Consider the following 19,918-nt stretch of genomic DNA (forward strand, 5'->3'; position numbering starts at 1 on the left):
AACTTCAAGCCAAATCCAGCCCCCGGATGTTTCTGGACATACAGCCTGAGAGCTAAAAATGGTTTTTACATTTTTTAACAGGTTGTAAAAAATGAAAGAATATGCAACAGAGACCATATGTGGCCTGCAAAGCCTAAAATATTTACTATCTGGCCTCTTAAAGAAAAAGTTTGCCAAAACCTGATTTAGATAATTGTTGATTTTCCTAAACTCCTGACTAGAGAGTACATCATTAACAACAGGCTCAAAGTCTTAGAAAAGCATGCAGGACATCCTGAAATTGGATTTCACTTAGGAACACGTCAGCATATTACACATCAGGGGCTTCTAGAAATGATCATATATTGTGAACCTAAAAAGTGCATTTTATCCCAAATCACTGTATACAAAAATAGAGTATCCTACCATATTACCATTATGGACAAAAATTTAAAAGTAACTTTAGAATGGCTCAAAATGAAAAGTGGAAGATGAGGAGGTAAAATCCATTACAATAAATATCATCAGAAAACTTTTTTCCCAATGACTACCAAAAAATTATTTATTTATCACAACAAAATCTCTTGCTGAATATCTAATTTGATATAGTAAATACTTCCTCAGTTTCCTAACCAGTAAATAATAAAATTACTCTGTTAAACTCAAATGATAGTGATACAACTACATTAGTGTACATTAGGAAAGAGAGGCTTTTAAATAGGGGGTGGCATTTTTGGCCAAAATGACATAGTCACTGGGTCATGGGAAACAAAACCTAGTCAGCTTCAGTAATGTCTTAAGATTTATCATCTGCCCTATTTTTATTTATCAAGCACACCTCTATTTCCACCACTACCACAGAATCCAAATTATCATCATGGCCCATGCTATCACAGAATCCTACAGTATACCCAGAGTCATTCTTATCTCATTCCAATCTATTCTCTCTACTCTATTGCTAGAATTACAGGGTATTTTTCAAAAGCAAAATTCACGTTATTCCTTTGCTTTTGAACCTTTTCATGGTGTCCTGTTGGTCTCAGGATAGATCCTGCAAGACCTTGTATGGTCAGGCCCCTGTCCATTTCTCCAGTCCTATGGGGTGACACTCTTTCTGCTCTCTGTGCTCTAGCCAAAAATTGGCTTTCTTTCTCTTCCTTTCTACCTCAAGACCTTTGTACATGCTTTTCCCTCTTCTTAGAGGGACCTTTCAACCTTCTCACATATGTAATTTACCAAATATTTATTGACCACACTGAGACAGAAAATAAACAAAAAAATACAATAAGAAAATATCAGGTAGTGATAAACACTATGATGAAAATAAAGCAAGACAGTGACTGGGAGGCTACTCTAGATTGTTTGATCAGGGAAGGCCTTGTCAAGGAGGTGACATCTAGGCTGAGAGCTACAAATCTTAACCCAAACTTCACTTCCTCAGGAAGCTTTTTCTGACCCTTCCAGACCAGGTTTGGTCATCCTATTAGAAACTTGCTTTGCACTTTTCTTTCTTAGCATTTGTTTATTAAATGCTTGTTTCTTTTTTTAAAATTTATTTATAAGCTGTAAACTCCAGGAGGATGGGGACCCTTTAATTTAACATTTACTCCTAACTCAATGGTTGGCACAGTGGATACTCAGTAAGTATTTGCTGAATGGAAGAACTTTACGCCCTAGTTAAGACCCTGACATACAAATTGTTAACACATAAAATATAAATTCTATACCAAAACTAAGCAGATTTGACTGTTACAAGTACTAAAAATAGTCTGTTCTAAAATTTCTTCATTAAAATTCACTGGAAACAGATGACCCATGAGTCAGCCCATGGGAAGTGTACCACTAAAGAGAACTCTAAATTAAGATATTTATTAAGACAGAATTTTATAAAACCAATGGCTACAACATGGCCTTTGAAGCTGTGATTTTTAGAGATAAAGACCTGTAGCCACTGGCCACATGTGGCTACTAAGCATCTGAAATGTGGCTAGTGAAAATTGAGATGTTCTATAATTGTAAAATACACACTAGATTTCAAAGATTTAGTATGAAAAAATGTGAACAATTTCATTAATATGTCATATTAATTACATGTTGAAATGTTATTATTTTAGATATACTAGGTTAAATAAAATATATTATTAAAATTAATTTTACCTGTTATATTTTACTTTTTTATTGTGGCTACTAGGAAAATTAATATTATATACATGGCTCATATTATCTTTTTATTGGACTGTGCTGACATAGACAAACATTTCCTAGTAAGTAATAAAGCAAACAGTATAGGTTTTTCCACACATATTAATAGAAACTTGTATCAAGGAACAGGGAAAGCCAGAATGAGATAAGCATTGATTTAACAGATAAAAGGAAGAATCTAAAACTCCCCTAACACAGTGTTAGGGTTTTACTTAGGAAGGAGGACTTGGGAGGTATATGAAAGATCAACTGCAAATCCTCCCAAAATTAAACAAATCTTTAGAAATCTCAGAGGCCTTAGAAAAGATTATCTCACATAGGCATCAAATAAGGATGATACTATGGCATACAACAAAGAAATGAGTCATGAGAATTGGTATCTAGTCCCTATCATTTACTACTGTGTAAACCATATGGCAATCTCTTGGCCCTTCTGAAAGTACTTATGAATCGATAATTGAAGCAGATAGGAAATAGGCTTTTAAGTAGAGTTCAACTATGACAAATTCCTTTTTTTAAAAGAAAGAAGGAAAGACACCATTTTCTCCTACTTCTTCCTCTTACCTCTACTTCTTGCATAAACTAATCCCCAAAGGTAGAATACAGGATACCCTTGTTAAAATAAAGTCAGCTCTACCCTTAAAACATTAACAACAAAAAATCCCAACTCATGCTAAAAACAAAATAACTTACATACCCTTGACCACATATGATAACATAATGCATAAATAAATATCAGACTTGGAAAGGATCTTAATAAGTTTTCATACTTGCTTTTAGCAGCTACACCATGTGCCATCCCTATTTTGTAGATATGTCAACAGAGGTACCTTGAATAATTACTTCTCCAAAGGACAGTAAGCCATAGAAAGTAAATTAGAACACTTAAATTTCCTGTCTTCTAGAATAATGCCCTTTTTGACCATTTTAATTATTCCAAAAATAGAATACTTACGGATAAAGTATGAAGAAGTTGGCCTGTGATAGAATTCCATACTTTCAAAAGGAAATTGTTCACTGCAGTAATAACTGTGGTATCATAGCGATCCCAGGCCACCATAGTCACCTTAAGTTTAGTGACCTTGTCTTCTCCAGATGGCAAATTATTCCTAAACAAAATGATTTCAGGTTCATAAATTTTGAACAAAGGTGCATCTAACATAGCAAATTATGGCAAAAATCTCTCCAGGAGCATGCAACTTTTTAAATTAAAAACTCCTAAACTATACTTTTAACTATTCATGAAATAAAATAATAAGAGTAACACATAGGGCAATACCCATAAGCTTATTTTAGGGAGGAAAAAAAACACAAAATGACAAAAATTTTATAGTTAGTTACATGAGAACAACAACAAAAAAGTGAAATTAGAAAGGAATCTGCAGATACCTTGAAAAATAAAGTACAATGTTAGATTGGCTACCAGAAAATATGAAGAAAACATATAATGGACACTTTATTCTTAAATATTCATTTTTGAAACTAATAGGTCTTATAAAAAAGCAGTAAGAAATTCAGTAACTTTTGCGTTAATTGAATGACATTATCAGTAGCTATGACCACAAAGTTGGTTCTATATTGTTATTAATGGGAAGATAATTAATTTCCGGGTCATACCCTAAAGGAATTGCAGTATCCTAAAGAGGAATTATATATCTTCCAATGAACAGTGAAGATGATGAAACAGAATTCTGATTAATTGTATTTATAATGTCAAGTAGGAATGTTAGCAATATGAAACATAAAGGTATCCTCAGTAAGTCAGAGAAATATCTAAACATACGATGACATTTAATAGGGACAATCCTCAAAGTAGAAAATAGTATAAATAGATATAAAAAATGACTTAATAGAAAATCAGGGCAGAGAATGATTATATGGGCATTAGTAAAGCACAGAGATCTTTGGATCACAAGAGACCAGAATTTTCAGTGAGTCAGCTATGTTCCTATCATCCAATCTGTCCATCAACAGCAAAAGGCAATAGTGCTTAGAGACTATATACAGATGCAAACTTCACATCTACCAATTAACTACAAATTAAAAAGATATTTATTTTCATTATTAAATAGAATTCAATAATGTAAAACATACTATACCATATGAGAACCACTAAAATATCTAACATCCAATCTTACCCAGTCATTTTAGTAGCCATATCTAGCACTATACTCTTCCACTCTTGTTGCTGATATTGCCAGATTCTTGCCGTTCCATCTCTACTTCCACTAACAAATCTTAAACTGCAAAGAAACAGTTAAAATATCCTTATTACCTTCCTCTAAAATGGAAATCACTATTTTTCTAATTATAAAAGTAATACCTTCATCCTCATATACTTCTGCGGAGAATAAAAATGGTACACTTTGTAAAACAGTTTGGCAGTTCCTCAAAATGATAAACAGTACCATATGACTCAGCAATTCTACTCCCCCATAAATATACAAGAGCAATGAAAACATAAGTCCACACAAAAACTTGTACACGAATATCCATGACATTATTCATTATACGCCAAAAAGTGGTGACAACCCAAATGTCGATCAACTGATAAATGGATAAACAAATTGTCATATATCCATACAATCGAATGCTTGACAGCCACAAAAAGGAATCCAATTCTTATACATGCTCCAACATGGATGAATCTTGAAAACATTATGCTAAGTGGAAAAAGTCACAAAAGACCAAATATTGTATGATTCCATTAATATGAAACATCCAGAATAGGCAAATCTATAAAAACAAAAAAGTGGATTAATGGTTGTTCAGAGCTGAGGGTGGAGGTGTAAAAAGATTGGGGATTGAAAGCTAAAGGGTATGATATGGGAATTCTTTTTAGGGTGATGACAATGTTCTAGGGATATGGATTAAGAGATACAAACTACTATGTATAAAACAGATAAGCAACAAGGATATGGTGTACAGCATGGAGAAATACAGCCATTATTTTATAATAAACTTAAATGCAGTATAATCTATAAAAACATTGAATCACTATGTTGTACACCTGAAACTAATATAGTATTATAAATTAAATATACTTCAATTAAAAAATAATAAAATAAAATTGATCGTAGTGAAGGCTGCACAACCCTGTGAATATACTAAAAACATTGAATTTTATGTGGAATGTATCTCAATAAAACTGTTATAAAAATACATTCATTAACCTATAAATCTATCACTGTTCATAATTTAGTTTCTATTCTTTCAGACTTTATTAAAGACATATATACATATATATATATATATATATATATATATATATATATATACACTTAGATATTCCCCCTACGGAAAATAGAATTACACTACATATAATGTTTTATAATGTTTTTCTTTAATTTAAGTGTACAGTTTGACCCCTGAACAATGTAGGGATTAGAGGCACCGACCCCCACACTGCCACACAATCAAAACTTTGCGTGTATATTTTGACTCCCCCAAAGTTAAATACTATTAGCCTACTGTTGACCAGAATTACCAATAACATAAACATTTGACTAACACTTATTTTGTGTGTTATATGTGTATCTACATATATTTTATACATTCATGACATACCTTTCTCTTAATTTTTTTGATATTTCTAGGCTACATGGTTTGTCTGAGTTTTTTCAAATTGTCACAAATCTCCAAAACTTTTTCTAATGTATTTATTGAAAAACAATCTGCATAAGTGGACCTGCACAGTTCAAACCTATGCTTTTCAAGGGTCAACTGTATTTTGTAGATATATTTCTATGTTTACAAATATAAAAACTACCATCACTTTCAATAAATGTTCAACAATATGGATATATCAAAATTTATTTAATCAACCTCCTAATGATGAATATTTTTACTGTTTCTAGTCTTCGCCATTATAAATAATGTTGTGATGAATATCTCTATACACATCTTTGTAAAACCTTATATATATCTTTGCTGAGTCAAAGGGTAGGCACATTTTTTTTTTTAAAGAAAGAAAAGTTTTATTCTGTCTCAGCTTCAGGTTTGGCCACAGATGCACACACTGGGAGCTGTCAAATCAATGACATTTTCCTAGTATAACAGTATAATGGACTCTTTCATGAAGAATTTATACTCTCTTCCTGAATCTTTTCTCCCTTATATTCCCCCTTCAGGGTAGGCACATTTTGAAAGCTTTTGACATACTGCCAAATTATTTCCCTGAAAAGTTTTTTTAAAAACAATTTACAGTATCATCAAGGTTGTGGGGGAGTGTCTATTTTCCCTAAACCCTTGTCAATATTGGGTGTTATCACTTTTCAATATCTTGTCATTCTGAAAGAAAAAAATTGTTAGTTATTCTAAATTGCATTTCTCTGATTATTAGTAAAATTGGACATCTTTTGATATATTTACTGGCCACATAACTAATTAAGATAAAATAATGTTTCTCATTTAAGGAAAAAGGCAAAGAATTAAAAAATTCATACACTCCTAGAATGAAAGAATAGTAGCTGTACAAACCTTCCAGTGTATAGCTCAGTAGGGTGCAATAAACCAACTTAAAAATTATTTTAAGGATTTTTCATTCCTAATAAAAACATCACTCTTTGTGGACCATCATTATTTACTCTCGCATTTAACAAAGATGAACACATTCATCATAGTAATCACCCAGTGTTTGAAAAGTATTTAATAATAAAACATGGTCACCCACATAAAGTCTTTATAGACAGATAAGGATACAAATTTATGCTAAGTGGTTGAATTTTTAAATCTATTCTAGGTCAATTTGTAGGCCAGGGCAGAAGATTATCACCTTCTGGGGACCAGACATTTGAGAGGGTACATGAATACCTGTATATAATTTCTGAGTTTACAGACATAGGAAATTGTGTATCATGAGTAGTAGAGACAGTAAGCAATACAGACGCTCAAAGGAAGACAAGACAGCTAAACTCTCAAGCAGTCAGGAAAGGCTTCAGGTAGGGTATGAACCTTAAAAGGAAGATAGAACTTAGAGAAGAAAAAGAAACAGGAGGCAGAAGGAAAATAAAAGGAAGGAGAGCAGAAGGGAGAGGGAGGACATAGGCGGTATAGAAAAGGAGTGAAAGGAAGTAGGGTATGATTATTTCTGGTGTGAGGTAAAGTATAAGTGAAAGAATGGATAAGAGAATGTATATGGGATGTAATAATAATGATGACTAAATCAATTGGGCTGGATCTAAGTATTTAAATGGGGAATAGTAGATAAGAAAAGAATGTAGGTCTAAGTCAAGTTGAAGAGAATTCTGAATGCCAGGCTAAAACATTTGAATTATAAACAAAGAGAAAACACTAAAGATTTCTGAACAGGGCAATGTTAATCTGACAGAGATGGACAAGATACATTTAGAAGGGAAAAGAAAACTGAAGGTAATGGGTCAAATAATGGAATTCTTGACTAAAATGGGTGATAACAGAAATGGAAAAAGGAAAATCACTAATAAAGGAAGAACTGATAGACTATGGCTACTACTTGGATGGGAGCTTAGAAGAGCTGGGGTAAGAATGTCATCAAAGACAGACAAGGGCTTTCAGCCTAAGTGACTGGACAGAAAAAAAAAATGTAGTAGAAGTAGTGTTTTCTGAAGAAATACAGGTAAAATATGTGAAACATCTGTTTATACAGATATGTACTACATAGTTACCTGTCTCCATTGTTACAGAACTGAACAGCAACAACCTTGTCCTAAAACATAAAACAGATTTTTGGTTAGAATTAATTTATTTTTAAAACGAATAAAGTACTCTTCCCGCCATATTCACATATGAAAGTATCATGGAGTAGATATTTTAATGCTATAATTTTCTTTAAAAAAACCCTCTAATTTTCTTTAAAAAATTAATGAAGGCTGAAACAATACGTTAACTAAGGAGGAATACTTATCAGCAGTAATTTGAGATAAACCAGACATAAGCAAACCTGTTTCTAAACCATAATCTCAAGAGACAGATAGTTCTGAATAGGTGATAGTTTATTATATCCCCCATAATAAGACAGCACACTAATCTAAAATGCCAACTTAAAATAATTCATTTAATAGTAGTTGAATTAAATTCCTCACTTAACATTTTTTTTTTTAATTTTAGAAAACAAATCAATGATTTCCTGTTTCTTACATGGTTTACTTAATTATTTTACAATGAATTCATTTGACCGTCTTTAGGTTCTATAATTTAGATACTGTTGTTTGAACCTTTCTTTACAATGACTAAACTATACTTTTACAAATATAATGTGCATTGTAGTGATTATATTATAGTAATGTACCTTCAAATGTTGGAAACATTTTCACAAACCACAATTATTGAACTATATTTGAATGTAATTTTTTAATTAATTTTCTTTTTTTATTTGAACTTAATTTTTAATAATAAGCTCAGATACTAAATGTCTTCATATTTAATTATTTTTTCATTTTAAAAACGTATTAAACCGTCTTCATATGTTCAGACGTATCTGTGATTCACACTGTTCCATGATTTCACTGAGTATTTATCTGACAGATTCGGGATTCTCACTGCCAGTTGCAATAACTGGTTTTAGATGTTCTGGAAGGACATCTTACTTTCAATGACTAACAGCCACCACTGATTTCAACAGGGAATGTTTAAGTTTTCTGACTTTTTTCTTAGCTAGGCCCTTGCCAAAAAACCCCTACCAATCAGTTTTTCTTCATCTTTTCCCCCCTCAATTATTTCCCATTCATTTATTATCTCCTCCTCTCTCAGCTCTCAATAAATTTGACTGCACTGTATACACACCTTGCTTGGGTGGTAACTGTAAAGATGCCTCCTTTGTGTGCTCTAGCACAAGTGGATTTTTCCCACTGGATAGTCTCAGATTGAGATCTTTATATATCTCCTAAGTTTTTCTCTTTCACAATTTACATAATATTCCAGGATTTTAGTATCTAGGAATAAGTAACAGCAAGGTGAGAGCTCAGCTAGGTTCAGTAACTTTTCATAAGGAGAATATCCAATTATGTTTATATGGTAAGACAAAAGCAGGAGGCTGTTTCCAAAAGCTCAAGGAAAAGGTTTCTAACAGGGGTCTCTTTTACTACAAATTTCGGGAACATGATTGATTCCGGAACTCACAAAGTATCTTTTTTTAAAAGTCATCTTTCAGGGAAATTATGTGTGTTTTATTGATATGTACTAATACTATTCTAAATAGAGTGTCAATAGTAGTAGGAACAGTAACAGTAAGACTTGTAAAGCTGAGTACTTTCAAATGCTGACTATACAGCTTTGACAATGAGGAACATGAGATATACAGTGAGCTGAAACAGAAATACTCCCATATTCAACAGTAAATAATTACCTGGAGAAGGTAAGGAAATAAACAGAAGGAAGAAGTGAAAGGTACACAGGGATATGAATAAACAGTAGTGGCTCCAAGATTCCTGAAAATGTCACAGGAGAGTGGAAAGAGCTTGGGAGGAAAAATGCCAGGCACCAATGGCTGTCACCCCAGCATAAAATTGTAACTAAGTGGGATTAGATTTCAGGAGTCTGATGGCATTCTGAAAATAATCAAACTAAGATCAATGAGCTAAATTCAGTAAAAAGAATTTTTTTCCTAAGACATACTTTAATGTGTCTTTTAATAAGTGTATAGACTTCGAAGTAACAAACACTCAAATAATTAATAAAATAAAGCAAGCTAGAAGAGGACTTTTATAAATTATTACTGTAATATATATTTTTCCCTTCCCATACAGTCAGATAGAAATTGTCTTAAATACTACAACCATACTAAATCCAGAATTTCACACTGATCTTCATTACTAAAGAGACATCTTACCATATAGGTTTCAGTACCAATCTATATTAAATTAGGGTAGAGATCAGAAAAGAAATAAAACCAATTTTCGAGGGGTGTTTAAAAAGAAAGCAACATATTTAAGTTTCTCATTTTGTTCTTACCGTATGTGACTCTAATTCAGCAATTTTCTCAGGGATCTCAGAACCCAAATAATATATTCTAATCACATGGTCAGTGCTACCTGTTGTAATGAACATACCACCTAGAGGATTAAAAAACAAACAAACATTGTACCAAAGAATTTTAAAAACCCTCTGATGGCTTCCTTAGTTATACGTTACCTTGTTAATTAAAAAGCCTTCAAGAAACATAAGGTTATTTTCTAACCATTAAAGACATATTAACATTTCTGAGGAAAAGTAAGTAAAATTCAAGAAAAACAAGAGGAATATTTAAAGAACAACTATACCATTCACCCAACAAAAATCCACCAACTATACACTAAATACAGGCCTTTGGATCATAAACATTAAAGGCGTTGAGGAATTCATTTCTTCATATTTTATGTAAAAACATAATGTTCCAAAATTATTTATAAAATAACCTATATCTACAATTCTCTGTATAGTGGCTATAGTGGTTGATTGTGAAAACTCAGCAGCTTTTGGGATGATGAAAAAAATTCTAGAGATGGATGGTGGTAATGTATGTAGAACAATGTGAATATACTTAATGCCACAGAACTGTACACTTAAAAAATGTTCTTAAAATGGTAAATTTCATGTTCTATTTTACCACAACAAAAAAGAAAAGGTTAACCAGCACATAATTCTTAGCAGTAGAAAAGCACTGTTTACATACTGTGAACATGTCTTCTACATGGAGCCACTGTACATGTTTTCTGAAAAGTCAGGGCAGGATTTTAGTGTTGAATTGTGTATGAGTATTGGGGGAAGGCTTTACTTTTTACCAACTAAATTCTGCATTATATAAAAACATATTAATTGTAAATAAGAAAACAACTCAAAATCTATTACATGTTAATTAGAGTCTACAAAGGTCTGTCTATTATAACATATGGTTCACATTTTTAGTATGCTTCCATTAATTCTCAAACATATGCATTTTTTCTCCACAAAATTAAAAAATATTTTACAATTGAAAAATCTTTTATAACTGGATTATTCAATATTTTAGATACTCAAAACATTCAATTTTTACACATACCAGAACTGAAAGATGAACAAGATATCTGAACTCCAGGTCTAGATCTCTCAGTAAATTTCACGGGGCGATCTCTAAGAGAAAAGTAAGATGTTTTTATTTTTCATCATGTTCATTTAATGTGCAAGAATTTTAGCACACTGCTAGATAGTGACAGATTTATCATCAATATTATAGAAACCACAAAACTGAAGTAGTAAGTACTATTCCCATTATTGAAGTTAAAAATACATTTAAACTTACAAATATATTTTATGCTATCAGTATTATTATGTTAGCTTTACAAACAAATTACCATGTTACTTACTACCATCATGAAGAAAGGTTCAAAGTGTTCTTACCAGAGTAAGAAATGAAACAAATACTCCTTATCAAAATTTTGTGTATAAATTAAATAGTCTCTTCAACATTGGTTTCATAAAAAATTTATTCTAAAATCTCTAACATCAAATTGAAGTAGGTATGGATATGTACATACACACTCATACATTTATAAATTTATATACTTACATACATGGACTATCAAGAATCTCTCAAGGTGATAAAGAAAAATTTCTAACCCAATTCTAAACTTACTTAAACTTCATTGTTTTTACATGCCATTGCCAGAAACAGATAGTTCCGTCAGCACCAGTAGAAGTGAGGTATCTGGTTGTGCCTTTAGTTGATGGACAAAACTGGAAAAAAAATTTTAATTAAAATAGAAACCTTTCATGTTCAAGCTTAATTTCAGTTTCAAAAAATTAGTTATTTAAATTTCCTAGATTAATGAATACCTTATAAAAATTGAAAATATCAAAAAACTAGAAAAGTCATTCATTGAATTTAGGATAAAATATTTTAGCTCTAAAGATAATTATTTTAAAATTATTCAACATCATACTTTAATATTATTATTTTCCTACTTTTAATGGAGGAAAAAAACAAAGTCATTACTAGTTAAACCATTACAAATCTGCTGAATACACGCTTATATAGCAACCATATAAAATTTTTATAGTTCACATGAAAAAGGCATGCATCAGAAGTAAGTCTAAAACAGTGATAAGGAAGTTAATGTCTAAGTATTTGGGTTTTAACATTTTACTTTAAACTCTAATTTCAATGAAGTATGATAGAAATTTCACCATTCTTAAATTTAAATCATCTTCATGTGTTTTAATGGATAACATAAAATAGGCCAAATGTCTGTATGTATCATTGTGGAAAAAAGAGATTAAAAAAATATACTTGAGTTGCCAATTTAAAGTATGACTACTATCTGATGGTCTTTATCATGTAGGATTCTCAGGCTCTAACTCTCAGTATCTTACAGGTCCTCAGAAGAGAATCAGAGAAGGGAAAAGCCACTAGGCTCCTGATACCTGGGACACAGGAAAAGGCTGAAAATCAAACCAGGGTCTCTAGCATGCTCATGAGCTTTAAAAATCCCAAATAGGGAATTCCCTGGCAGTCCAGTGGTTAGGACTCAGAGCTTTCACTGCCATGGCCCAGGTTCAATTCTTGGTCGGGGAACTAAGATCCTGCAAGCCGCTCAGCACGGCCAAATAAATAAATAAAAATTAAATTAAAAAAATAAAAATCCCAAATAAACATAATGAATACCTTCCAATGAGATGAAAATTAAGGATCATTGGATTTGAATAAATTTTAAACTCAAATCAAAAGAAAATGATCATTATAGATATTAGAAGTCATTTATTTAGTTTTCTTGTTTGGAAGCACAGAACTTCTAAAGACTACAGAGTTTAAATCAAACAAAAAATATCAATTAATATTATCCATTAATAGTTGATGAATAGTAAAGAAACCAGTACTGAGGTAGCATGCTTATATTTTCATTTCTGACATAGAGAAGAGTGCAATAGAAAGCTTAATCCACAATCTATAGTAGGGGTCTGCAAATTAAGGCCCACACACCAAATCCAGCTTCCTGCCCGTTTCTGTAAATAAAGTTTTATTGGAACACAGTCACCTTACACTGTCTATGGTTGCTTCTGCATTGCAAAGGCAGAGTTAAGTAGCTGCAACAGAGACCATATGGCCTTCAAAGCCTAATATATTTACTATCTGGCCTGTAAATTTGCTGATCTAGGATCTATAGGAATGAGACAATAAAATATGAAATATAATGATTTTATTAAGTTTGAAAAAACACTAAAACCTTTATTATGCTCATATTTAAAATGTTTCAATCACAAAGGGGAATTCAGTCCATTAATGTACCTTAACTGGATTGTTTTTAAATGAGAAATCATGTTTAAGATTATAAAAACACATATGTGCATTTCTGAATACAAATTAATACACAGTTATTGAAGAAAAGTTAGAAAATATAGAAAAACAGAAAAAAAGCTATTTATAATCCCACTACCCAGAGGCAACCACTATTAACATCATACCATTTTACCTCAATTTTATTAAAAAAGAAAGAAAGAAAGAAACTGAAAGAATAATAATACACTATGATGTCAACAGAGACAGTCAATTAGCAAAGAATAAAGCATATAGAATGCATGCTAAATGATGATCATTACTATGAACAAAAATGAAAGAGTGCTGGGGGGGGTAATGATTTACAATTTTAGAGTGGTAAGTTTGTCAGAGAAGGTTTCCCTGGAAAAGTGACAGACATTTCCATCACTTAGAAAGTAAGGGAACAAACCATGTGACTATCCAAAGAGGACCATTTCAGAGACATGAAACAGCAAGAGCAAAGACAGGAGTGTAGCTAGAGTGGTCTAAAAAAGCAGCTAAAGCAGAATGAGAACAGGAAATGAGTAGTAGGAGATAAGGTCAAAGAGAGCAAGGGGCTGAGTATGTAAGACCTTGTGGGTCATTGTAAAACCTTCAGCTTTAACTCTGAGTTTGGAGGCTATTAAAGGTTCTGAGCACCAGTGACATGATTTAACTTCCTTTTTTTTAAACTTCCATCTTAAAATCACTCATGCAGCTATGCAGAGGCTAGACTGGGACAGGAAAGAGGGATGGGAAGAAGCAGGAAGATCAGTTAGAAGTCTGTTCCAAAATCTAGGTCACAGATGATAGTAATTTGAAATAGGGTAGTAATGATAGAGGTCATGAGAATTTGTTCAGATTCTGGATATATTTTGAGGGTAGAGCCAACATGATTTGCTAACAAGTTAGATATGGGCTATGAGAGACAAAAAGTCAGGGATGACTACTCTGAGCAATTGGAAGGATGAAATTGTCATTTGTTTAGATGGGGAAAGCATTGGGAGGAGCAAATCTGAGGAAGGAAGACAGGGGTTCAATTTTGAAGATGTTGAGTTTGAGATGCCTCGTAGACATTCATGTGATGATGCCAAGTAGGTAGTTGAATGTACAAGTATGGAGCTAAAAGATAGGCCCCAAGATGGAAATACAAGTTTGGAGTCATCAGCATACAAGATGAAATTTAAAGCCATGAGAGTTGATGAGATCAGTAAGGGAAAGAATGTTATAGAAAAGAGGTCCATACAAAAACAAAACAAAACAAAAAACAAAAACAAAGAGGTCCATGGATCTCTAGGGCACTTACACACATAAATCAAATGAGACAGAAACTAAATGTTATAGAAAAGAGGTCCATACAAAAACAAAACAAAACAAAACAAAAACAAAGAGGTCCATGGATCTCTAGGGCACTTACACACATAAATCAAATGAGATAGAAACTAGCAAATGAAACTATGAAGGAGCCAAACAGTTCCATAAACATTTCCAGTATAAACAAATATTCATATTTTTTTATGTTGTATGAGACTATCTCCAAATTCCAGAAACAGTCTGTCAGATAGGATGGTGGGAACACAAGTAACTAGTAATATCCCAAAAAATAATTTCAACTAATTAAAACTTTGACATAAAAGTGTTCAAATCTAATATATGTTGAATCCAATTCTTGCTAGGGTCTCATAAACAGGTGATATATTATTTAAATAACACACAAAAAATTGACTGGCATATTTATTAGTGATTAAAGAACAAAGAAAAGTGAATGCGAGTAATTATCTCATCCGCAAAAGTAATCTCCTTGACCAAAATAAAAGACAGTGTCAGAAGGATTCCTCTGTTTTGCTGTCAACACAAAGAAGAGAACAAAGTTCTTTGGGGAGTTTCCAGGACTTTCACTACCAACATCTGGTAAAAACACTATATGAACAAATATTTAAAAACTCAATGTATTGTATGTCAAACATCAAGTTGAAATAAGAAATGACTGAAACTAAGAATAAAAATTTCCCTAATATTAAACTATGCATACACACACACACACACACACAAAATCTGAACTGATAAACATTTTGCATTAAATATTAACACAAAGTATGCCAATATTCAAATTAGAAGCTACTTACATCCTGCCTAAAAGGTACCGGTGTTGTTCCTTAAGGCAATTCCAAGTCTCTTCCCTTCTTCACAAATACAAATGAGATAAAGAAGATGTCTTACACTGCATTTGAAAAACCTTTTCAATGACCTTTTTACTTATTTCTAAAGGGAACAGATTTATATGAAAAGGGAACTTTAAAAAATACCTGTCTGCAAGGTAGGGACAAAGCCCTTAAGAGATCAATATTTTTCTGTTGCCGTTCTTTGTATAATCCACACGATGTAACAAAAAACAAGAGAATTCTCATTCTTATTACATATACTAGAGGTATCTTTTTATTTTTCTTACCTGTATGGAAGTAATAGAAGCTGAATGTCCCTGAAGGACTGCAACTGGTGCACAAGTTCGAAGACACCACACTCTTACAACTTTATCACAGCTGCCTGCGGCAATGAGAGTGTTTTCATAGTTAACAGCCATGTCAGAAATTTCAGCAGAGTGCCCTCGAAGTGTAGCAAGAAGGCGCCCGTCATCTGTTGCCCAAATTTTCACCAAACAGTCATCTGAACCCTATAGCAACACAAAAGGACAGAAGATTTACAATAAAGCAGAAATTCGCTCCCTCCCTGCACAAAAAAAGCAAAAACAAAGGAGAATTTTATTAAGTTACTTCTAAGCCTTTACTTTTTAGTCTCTTTTCTTCATATAACATGGAGTAGAAAATATAAAATATGTCCAAATGATAGCACTGACAAAGCACTGTCCAAACTGATAATGGTATATGTGAATAACTCCTCAAAACTACTACCAATCCTGAGAACTCAAAATATTTTTTACTTTTAAGTGATTTGGCATTAACTATCTCTGCCATTATTTCTTTCCTTACACCTGACAGCCTTTTTTCTTAATTGCTTGAATATTTTTTTCTCTACAAATACTTAAAACTTTAACCTAAAATCTACATGCAAACATGAGACTTTGTTAATAATCTCTGGGAAAAATATTATGTGGAACTTCCTACTGAGAATTTCAAAAGAGCTTTAAATAGTAAAAAGCAATTCTACTGTGGTAGATAAGCTATTTAATAATTATCTGTTTATAAAAAGATGAAAATCATCATCCTTATCATCATCAACACCTATATACTTAGGTGATGCATTTTGGAGTCATGAAAACATCAATGGAAGAGTCTGTAATGAACTCCAAGAAGTCGAACTTCTCAAAATACAAACCACTTCCTTTGTTGTAGCCTAGGAATTTAAAAAGAAAATTATGCCATTACCTACACTTCTACATTAACTTAGTACTGAAACAATGAGACTAAGCCTTTACTTGGAAATATTAGTGTGCTATAATTTTGTACTCAAAAGCACACAATATGATCTGGTTAATAAAAATCCAATTTTAAAAATAATTAGTATTAAATTCAAAGAGAGATATATATAATAACTGTAATCTTCATTACTAAACATGTAGTTCAACTATTCAACTATAAGGATGATGTAATCATTAATTAAGCAGAACTGGCACCAATGGAAAATGCATTTTAATAAATGTTTGCTAAAATGGAATGAAACCAATTGAGTAGATAAACTTGTTTCACATAAATTAACCACCTCTAGAATATAAGGCCTTCTGAAGATTTAATTTTTTTAAATTAGATTTCCCAAATGATAGAGGTCATTATAGTTCATCCATTTACTTATATAGAAAGAGAAAAGATTTTCAATTTCCACTCATCTTTTCTTGCATGCATGCGTCTAAAAAGGAAGAACTGCTTACAAAGCATAATTCAATGCCATGAAGCCTAGCTTCCATTGTTGTAAATCTCTAATATGCTATAGTATCATTAATTTTAAACTCACTGTAAAAATTCTTCTCCCACTTCGGTCAAATGCTACACAGTAGACAGATGACAAGTGCCCCAGAATTCTCTTATGCATCTTAATGTGCTGGTAAGCAGATGAAGGGAAAATATGGCTGAAGCGACTACATCCGGTTAATTGCCTGGCAGAGGTGATATTCACTGAAAAACAGAAAACACGGGATTCACTTCTTAAAACCTAAAAGTGAAAACTACATTTAACATGAAGTTAAATCATCAGTATTATGATGAAACAAAACAGGGTACACACACCATGGCAATTCTACACTGTGAGAAGTCTAAATTCCATCTCACATTTCACGATTTTATGAACTCAAGTTCACTACCACAAAGCACTAAGAATACTCTTCTTTCAAATCCCAGAAGTCTGATTTTCTGTTTACCTTACTATGGTTTCCCAAGCACAATCCCCTTTTGCCTTTCTTGGTATACTTCAGACAAAGACACTGCAACTTTAAATATATATAGGTAAATCTTACCATAACATGAAAGAATTTTAGAATAAAAACGGTATTTGGTTAAGTATAATACATCTTAAAATGTATATAGGAAATTTTATGAACTCCTGTCCTACCTCCTCACACCCATCCACCCTGTAAACAGCTGCGCCTAAAAATTCAAGAGTAATACAAGAGATGTATACAGTAAAAAGAGGAAGGAAGCTATAACATCACATAGGTTTTCAGTAACAAACAATCCTTTCTAGACTTGTCTATAGGTTCTCCCCCTTTTTGGTTTCAGAAACTATAGACTCTCCCTCTAATCAATGAACTTTTGAGAATTCATCTCTTATAAGGTCATCTTAGATCCTGTCTCCTTTTTTGTTTGTTTTGTGTTCTGATTTTCTTAAAAAGCAGCCAGAATAAAGCATAAATCTGCAAAATTCTCCTCCAAATACCACCTGGATTCTACTCACTTCCCTAAAACGAAGATCTTGTTCCCTATGAAAGGATATACAAGCACCTACTTGCTCTGTGACATTCCACCAGTCTTCCCTTATACACTGAAAGTATTCAGCATCCCACATATTATATTTTAATCAAAACATAGACGCCTTAAAGGTTAAAGTGACCTTGAGGCAAGGCAAAATTTTACCATACTTCATAATAATATAGTATAAATAATAATAGCTTTATGTTGAAACAAGGCAAAATTAAGGCAAGAATTGAGTTGTAGCTAGATTAGTACAATTAGAAGCATGCCACAATCAAAAATAAGAAACCTTTCAACATCTCAATCTTAAGAGCAATGAAGTCTTTTTCAGGCAACGGTCAATCTACTGGCCACCTTAAACTGACAAAATGACAAAAATTGAATGATGAATAGCAAAATCCAACTTTGAATGCAAATCATGAGAGCACATTAGAAATCTGAGTATTTATGTCGAGATGCTGAATAAATAATGGTGGAAAATCCATAAGCATCAGTACTAGGTAAGAGGTTTCCTTTTTGGCAGTTGCTTCCCATGCCAACCTCTAGAAATGGCCACAACTCTAAGATGGGAAGAGCAGGCACCGTAACTTTCGGACTTTAGCAATCTTCCCTCTCCAGTCAAACATTTCTTACTGCTCTGAGTTCCTTTAAACAATCAACCATTACTTCTGCTTTGCTTTTTTACATTCATATTCTGTAAATAAATAGAGGAAAAGGTGTGTTACTTTTAAGGAAGGATTTCTCAACCTTGGAACTATTGGCCTTTGGAACTTTGGGACTGAGGATTCTTTGTTGTGGGGGGCCGTCTGTCTACTGTAGAATGTTTAGCAGCATACCTGGCCTCTACCCACCAGATGCTATTAACACCCCACCAACAACAACTTGTGACAAGCAAAAATATCTCCAGACATTGCCAAACATCTCCTGGGGAAAAAACTGCCCCTGGTTGAAAACCAATTTGAAGTTTAAAAACAAAAACACCATCAACATGAAGAAAAAAATCAGAAAAGCAGAGATAGAGAAAGAATCAGAATTACAAAATATATGATGGACTATTCTGTAAAAATTAATAATTAAAATATGAAAACTCCATCAATGTGGAACAATTTAGGAACTACAAAGCAAAAAATATAAAATATGAACTTGTAAGTAGGTGATGATTTAAATTATACAAAAAACGCATACATATATGTATAAAGACTAGAAAGAAAAAGAAAAATGAAACCAACTGCTTTGTGATAAAAGTATAGATTTTTTTAAGTTTCACTTAACACTCTTCTAATAATACATTTTTATCTTAAACACAAGTTTTCTATTAGGTTCTCTAGTCCATTAACAGCTATTCAAAAAATTCCTATATAAGGTATATCACATATTCGACAGCAGGATCATCAAATATTCCTTCTTTCCTATCTCAGCGATTTTTGTTTATTCATATAGCACCTGAGATGATAATATTTATACATTTTTCTCAGTCATTTGGTAATGTCAACAGGCCTTAGGCTCTATATACAATAAGGAGTTCTGTCAACACTCTTTTGCATGTATTCTCCATTTAGCCACTATTTTTCAGTACTGATGCTTTTTGCTT

General features: G+C 32.4%; 1 protein-coding gene across 1 annotated transcript in view; it reads right to left on the reverse strand.

Moving 5' to 3' along the window:
- Window positions 1-19,918, reverse strand: part of BRWD3 (bromodomain and WD repeat domain containing 3) — a 111,812-nt gene that overhangs the window by 49,608 nt on the left and 42,286 nt on the right. Inside the window, exons 7-14 of the mRNA XM_061179196.1 lie at window positions 17,375-17,535; window positions 15,858-16,079; window positions 11,750-11,850; window positions 11,177-11,247; window positions 10,111-10,211; window positions 7,827-7,867; window positions 4,320-4,424; window positions 3,137-3,290 (exon numbers count right to left, since the gene is read on the reverse strand). Of these exons, the coding sequence (XP_061035179.1) occupies window positions 3,137-3,290; window positions 4,320-4,424; window positions 7,827-7,867; window positions 10,111-10,211; window positions 11,177-11,247; window positions 11,750-11,850; window positions 15,858-16,079; window positions 17,375-17,535 (956 nt within the window). The remainder of the gene's footprint in view (window positions 1-3,136; window positions 3,291-4,319; window positions 4,425-7,826; window positions 7,868-10,110; window positions 10,212-11,176; window positions 11,248-11,749; window positions 11,851-15,857; window positions 16,080-17,374; window positions 17,536-19,918) is intronic.

Source organism: Eubalaena glacialis, chromosome X (genome assembly GCF_028564815.1).
Source record: "Eubalaena glacialis isolate mEubGla1 chromosome X, mEubGla1.1.hap2.+ XY, whole genome shotgun sequence".
NCBI lineage: Eukaryota > Metazoa > Chordata > Mammalia > Artiodactyla > Balaenidae > Eubalaena > Eubalaena glacialis.